General features: G+C 38.5%; 1 protein-coding gene across 1 annotated transcript; it reads right to left on the bottom strand.

Moving 5' to 3' along the window:
* Positions 1 to 301: 301 nt before the first annotated feature.
* On the bottom strand, positions 302 to 6,401 carry LOC114308971 (mechanosensitive ion channel protein 6). The gene is made up of 5 exons (XM_028254654.2): positions 4,445 to 6,401; positions 3,854 to 3,977; positions 1,660 to 1,953; positions 1,335 to 1,537; positions 302 to 1,227 (listed from the first exon to the last, which is right to left on the bottom strand). Exons 1-5 carry the CDS (start codon positions 6,109 to 6,111, stop codon positions 939 to 941), a joined length of 2,577 nt encoding a protein of 858 aa, XP_028110455.2. The 5' UTR covers positions 6,112 to 6,401; the 3' UTR covers positions 302 to 938.
* Positions 6,402 to 6,782: the final 381 nt, after the last annotated feature.

Below are 6,782 nucleotides of genomic sequence, written 5' to 3'. Positions count from 1 at the left end.
GGTTGTCGGTGTTATTGTGCTATTCTAATTGCATAGCACAACAATACTCAAATTCAGTATGGTCATAGTTTAATAATATATAACAACCCTCTTTTAATGTAGTAATTTATTTACTCAATGCTTATGATGTTTGATTCTTCCGGGACACCTGTTACATATAGCCATTTATTTTACTCTCAATGCTTGTGATGATTAATGATACCTGGGAGACACCTGCTACACCGTTCATGACTAGTCCACCATATTATAGTATAAAATATAACAGTAGTGTTACTTATACTAATTAGTGTATTAACTTGTGTACCAACATCAGTTATGATATTATTATTAACCTCACTCATTATACAAATTATAAATACCAAAAATCTCTTAAATTATATCACATCATTAATTGATACACTAATTAATACATATAACATTATTCAAAACCTAGTTCACCGAACAAAAACCAAAAAAACACAGTTGTGTATATACATTAATAACCATCACATCTATGCTATAGTTTTTGAAACTGCATGTGCACATCAACATTCATCATCATCGTATAAATAAATTATTCCGTTTCCATATGTGTCCAAATGATCACTACCTTAAAAAAACTCACCGAAATCTCTTGAGGTTCTCTTGCCTGTTTCAGTACTTCCCTCCCCTGGTAGCTCTTTCTCCATGTGGAGTATTTTTTTTTAATGCCAATTTTAGGTTGTTTTAAAAAAAAAATTCTCAAATCCAAGCAGATTTAAACTTATTACTCAAACACACAAGTTGCTTCACGCATCATGTTTTCAAAACACTGACTTTAATCTTAAAGTCACCTTTTGAAAACACAATTTCATAAAACTACTTGGGTTTGAAAAATAAGTTTAGGACTGTTTGAATTGAGAATTTTGATTTAAAAAGCCCCCGCATTTGGCGAAAAAAGCCTATCTTCATGTCTCTGATCAGTTGGCACAAGTAGTCCAATTTGAGGGAAGTCTGCTTGAAGCTATGGCCGGCATGTTGCGGACATTGACATCAAGAGGCAACATTCGGTATTCAATATCGAGGTCTCTGAATGTTTTTATCATCTCCTCCACCAAAAGAGCTCGCCTCGCCCACCTCTCACCCATGTCCTGATGATTCATCCTATGCGACAGCCACACCGATATTTTCAGCCTATTCATGTCCTCTACATCTCTCAGGACTATCATTGGATCTGGGTACCAATGGTCACTCTTGTTTTCAATGTACCTACAATTAACAGACAAAACATCAGCTAGATGATGATATATTTTAGACATTGATGACTAGAATGAGAAAAAGTTTCCGAGAGAGAGGATGAATCTCCATATACATACCGGGTTATTCTCTCTTTCATCAGAGCAATCTTGTCCATGGGAGTGGCAATGTGGATACAGAAATCAATTGAATCTCCCATATCTGGACTACGGTAGTAATTGCTGATGGGTTTGGTAGCTAGAACGCTGTTGGGATATATGATCTTTTGGTTATCAAACCTCAGAAAAATAGTAGTTAGTATATTCATCTCTTCAACCACCATCTGAGAGAGAGAGAAGAAAAAAAGAAGCTAGAATTTACAACCTCGAACATAGAATATAAACGTGTTTTACATAGCAGCATATGAAAGATACAATCACAGCTATAAACTAGGATTTTGATTACCTGAACTCCATCTATTTCACAACGATCACCCACATCAAACGGGTGCATCACAAACAAGAAGATAATTGCCTCAAAAGTTGTCTTGCATGTGTTTCCAAACATAAACGCCACCAAAAGCAGCTGGGAGCCTAAAAAAACAAAAAAATGGGTACTTGTAATTTTGAGTATTAGAAGCCAGATGACCACTATGACAATTCCTACAGCAACGTTCAACATTTGGTGGAGTTTGTTCACTGCTGTTTTTGTATCGTTGAGAGACAATGCCAATGCCCTCCGTTCTCTGAATACATTAACCTGAGGAAGAAAACAAAAAAAGAAAAGAAAAGAAAGATATGCAGTAGTCCATTTTTCATCAAACATAATTCATATAAGACATTCTGAAAGTCGATCCTGCCGTGTAATCATCTTGAAGAATATAATTTTTCGACTTTATAACAACTGATTGAACCAGGTTTAGTCTTTGATCATCTGAGGGAAGAAAATGACAATTTCTAAGACTCTTCAAGTAGTAGTGACTTTTGGAGTAAGACATCTCTATTATTTGCATGACGAATGTATCTAGTGTGGATGGTGGATTGTGACAATTCATTTGCATTCTTAACACACTGGGTGTGATTTTAACTCCTATCTCCACAGTATTATTTCAATTCCTACCTCCAAAATCTTGTCCTTGGTGTTTCGTCACACAAACCTAATGCCATATTGATCATTTATCTTACTCACTCATATAAGGTTAGACTTTGATAAAAATATAACATGCCCATCCATCCAAGTCTTGGTACTATGAACCAGTGTTGTTAAAAGCGCGCCTAGGCGCAAGGCGCATCGAGGCTCAACCTGTGCGCCTGAACTGGTCCCAGGCGAGGCACGTTGAAGAAGTCACGCGCCTTAGGCGCGACTGGAAGCAGGCGAGAGAGGCGCAAGGCTCGCGCCTAGGCGCGACTGATGTTTACGCCCTAATCTTTGATCTAACGATCGTCTCTTCGTCTCTCGACTTCGATTCAACTTTGTGTCGTCTGTTCGTCTCTTGACTTCGATTCGACTTCGACTTCGACTGGGGGGCTACGACTTCGACTTCGACTTCAACTTCCAGGTGCGCTACACTCTCTCTCTCTCCCCTTCTGCCTTCTTCGACTTCGATCGTCTCCCTCTCGCCCTCCTTCGACTTCGATCATCTGATCAGTCTTCATTTTATTTATTTTTTTCTCCTTCTTCTTCTCTCTTCTTCGCTGATCATCTGCTCTGCTCTGTTTTTTTTTTTTTTTTCAATTATTTATGCCTTTGAGTCTCTGTTAAAACAAAAAAAATAAATACAAAATATTTATGTATTTGCCAATTAAATATTTTAACAAAATAAATATTTTTTAAAATAAATACAAAATAAATATTTTTTTCTCAATTATTTATGCCTTTGTACTCTGTTAAAGAAATACAAAATAATTTTTTTTTTACAAATAATTAATTAACACACTGCTATTGGTCTCTGTTTTTTTTACATTACATTATTTTCTAAATTGACACATTATATTACATTAATTATTTTTTAAATTGACACGTTATTACATTATTTTCCATTACATTGTATTAATTAATTTTCCATTAATTAATACACTATGCATTACACAATTGTGTTAATTAATTTCCATTACATTACACAATTAATTAATACACTATGCATTACACAATTGCATTGCATTACATTGTATTAATTAATTTTTCATTACATTACACAATTAATCACTTATGAATATGGATTATTTTATCTTTGAAAATTGAAATATTATGTAATATGTACTTTCATAGCTTTGAAAATTATTCTATATTTTGTCTTGAATCTTGATTACTTTTTATTTTTAAAAAAATTGTCTTAATACTATGAATGATTAGTCTATGTTAATTTTTCTATTTTTAATTAAAACTGTGCGCCTTACTTCAATAAAGCCCGCGCCTCGCCTTGCGTCTAGGCCCCGAGAGACCTTCAGCACCTTGAGCCTTTAAAAACACTTCTATGAACTTAGCTTTTGCATAAATCTGATTTCTCATCACTCTAGTAATATTCTAAATGAAATGTCTTGACCAACAAAAGCAAGAGAGAGCCATCAAAAGTTCATATAAGCATGGACACGGGATACAGGACTATAGAAATTATTATCAACTATCAACCAGGATAAAAATAAATGAAGATAACATTTACCACCCAATTCTTCAAAGCTCGCTTGCTGATTCCTTTGCCTTCACTTGCTCCTTCAAAGAGACGCATAGTCTTCAAAGCCTCGTCGTCTCTCAAAAAGCGCATCAGATCCTCCAGGCAGATGTATCTGGCAACAACAGGCAAGCCATTCAGACATAGCAAATACATGCGAACAAACCAAATCTAGAATATGTGCATAAAACCAGACTGTGATTATTGAAATGGTGCACCTACTTTGGCAATAAAACCATATGATATATTCAAAACCTAAGCTGCAATAGGTACCATCTTCTACTTTCAATTCAGTAGCTCTAAGGTATGTTGATGCACACTAGAATGCTAGAAAACAATGATATGTGTAGCTGCAATTACTCTTTTGCTCTGTTCTACCCAATTACACAAGACCTTCTTATGCACACAGAAAGGCATAACTATAGAACAACTGAATTCGCTTTTAGAGTAGGTAATCACTATTCTATATAAATATAACCCCGTGAATGAATTTAAATAAAAAAATTTGAAGGCCACGATTCAAATCAATCAAGTGAAGAAAGAAAGCTCATGTCATGATTGGGCAAAGAGATAAAAGCTTACTTGGACATTGGCTTAGCCACGTTGTAGAATATCTTCTTGGCTGCAGCTTTTGCCTGGCATTCGCTTGTGATCTGAACAGCAGACTCATCCTGGCCAGTTGAATCTTGGATTTGCTCGTCCAAGGTTGATAAGAACCCTTTTCGAACACTATTCATCAACCTCTTCATATTCCAAGCGGAAACGTTCTTCTGGTTCAGCCTGTGCAAGTGATCGATTGTGATACCTTCATCTTGCTTCTGCGGCGTAGTAGCACTAGAAAATCTGGGACTCTTCCCGAGCTTAGGGCTCTTCTGGTGTCTCCCACTCCCTATCACTTTCCCACTCCTCGGAAACACATTTCCCCTGAGATCAGCGGGCATAGTTGCCCCAGCATTCTGTAATTTCTCAACTTCAGCCATGACCTTCTCTTCCTCTTCCTGTTCTTGCTGAATCTCAATCAATGGAGGACCAGACAATGTCTCAATCACATACTGATTGAACAAAGACTCCTGAATTCGATCGAAAAACGTGCTCACGTGGAAAGACGAAGCGAGAACTTTAAGAAGGAGAGTTTTGAGAAGCCATATCAATGTACCCACCAAAAGACAAATCCAAATCCTAGTTACAAAAGGCAAGATCTGCCTATTAGTCACTCTCTCAACCCTTTTGTCAAAAATACATTGCCAAGCAATCAAGACAAGACTCAACCAAATGCAATTCTGAACAGCATTCCTAACCCCATACACGAAATACAAAACCCTCTTTCGCAACAGAAAATTGCGCTCAATGAAGAACACAACAATGCGAATAGCCCAACCAGAGACTAATCGACCCGAGATCAGAACCAAAATCATGAGTTCCCATTTCCACAATTCAAGTTCGAACAATCTTTTCTTCCTAAATCTGGGAATTGCAAGGGTACAAGCTAAAGCAGCAATAATCAAAATCAAACTCACCAATTGAATCACAGACCATGTACTGAACTTCATCATCTTGTACTCTTCAGGCAAATCTTCATCCAAAAACGGATCGTCCTCGTCGATTTCACTGCTTCTACCCAAAAACCCAGATTTCATCATCCTCTGAGATCTCTGATCTTGCTCCGGCGGGTCCATCAGTCTCGACTTCGTCTTCGCATTCAACAAACTCGATTTCCGGCGAAACGAAGAGTTGGAACTACAAACCAACACCTCCTCTTCGGCGGCGGCGCCACGGACGCCGCCGCTGACATTGGACCGGCGCTGAACCGGTTCGGAAGTACCTTCGTTAAACGAAACCCTAACTTCCCTCGGCGTGAACTGGCCGTGACTCGGACTCTCCGCGATCTTCGACAAACCGGGTCGCGAGCACTGAGAGAGAGGCGACTCGGTGCCGAACTCGAACTCTTTGGAGACTTTAGTCGCGTCGTTGGAGAAATCGTAGCTCGACTCTCTCCATATTCCGTTTCCACTCTCACCGGAATGTGGCGCCGGAGGTGACGGAGACGGTGACGGTGAATGGGAAGTGAGCTCCGTCTCTTTGGGAGTGTCTGGGGCGTTAATTTTGACGATGACTTCTTTGCGGTGGCTCTGAGCCATCGGATCGTCTTGCTGTTGAAGCAAGATGAGACGGGGGTCTTCAGAGGAGTGGTTTTGGGGGGTTTGCTTTTGATCATGGATTGATTTGAAGGACTTTTTCAGTTTGTCCATCTATTCATACGAAGAAGAAGAACAGAGAATGGGGTCTAGTAGACTCTAGATGATTCTCATGCGATGAGAGATAATATACTTAAAAATGTAAAATGATTTTATAAGAGGGAAAGTGAAAAGGTTTTTTTAAAACACCGCCATTAGCGGCAGAAAGAGAGAGAGAGAGAGAGAGAGAGAGGTGTTGGAAACAGAGACAAACTCAATTCAGACAACAGTAAAAAAGCTAAATAGTGGGCATGAGAGACAGAGAGAGTAGGTTTTGTGTTTCGCCGTGTTGGTTGGCGAGATTCGGAGAATTGGGATCCTCCCCTTGAGCCCCCTCCTTCATTTCCTCCTTGCAAGGGCCTTCGGGTCCACTTTGAGGCCCAGTTTTGATAATCCGAACCGTTCATATTTTTAGATTTATTCAGTATATTATACCTGTAAAAAATCAAGTTGATCGAATATCATAAAGTATGTGTTCGGAAAACTGTTTATTAAAAAATAGTTTGTAGTCCCAATTTTCTGAACGCATACTTTCTGATATCCGATCAACTTGATTTTTTACAGGTATAATATACTGAATAAATCTAAAAATATGAACGGTTCGGATTATCAAAACTGGGTCTCAAAGTAGACCCGAAGACCCCTGCAAGGAGGGAATGAAGGAGGGGCTCAAGGAGGGAATCTGG

This window comes from Camellia sinensis, chromosome 3 (assembly GCF_055761805.1).
Source record: "Camellia sinensis isolate YWXY chromosome 3, ASM5576180v1, whole genome shotgun sequence".
Lineage (NCBI taxonomy): Eukaryota > Viridiplantae > Streptophyta > Magnoliopsida > Ericales > Theaceae > Camellia > Camellia sinensis.
This window is presented reverse-complemented; position numbering and strand designations above follow the sequence as displayed.

Excerpts from the sequence above, each read along its gene's own strand:
- LOC114308971 (XM_028254654.2), bottom strand. The coding sequence starts at position 6,111 with ATGGACAAACTGAAAAAGTCCTTCAAATCAATCCATGATCAAAAGCAA. Across the intron at positions 1,954-3,853 it reads GAGCTTTGAAGAATTGGGTG|GTTAATGTATTCAGAGAACG; the intron begins GTAAATGTTATC and ends TTTCTTCCTCAG. Across the intron at positions 1,538-1,659 it reads GTGAAATAGATGGAGTTCAG|ATGGTGGTTGAAGAGATGAA; the intron begins GTAATCAAAATC and ends TCTCTCTCTCAG.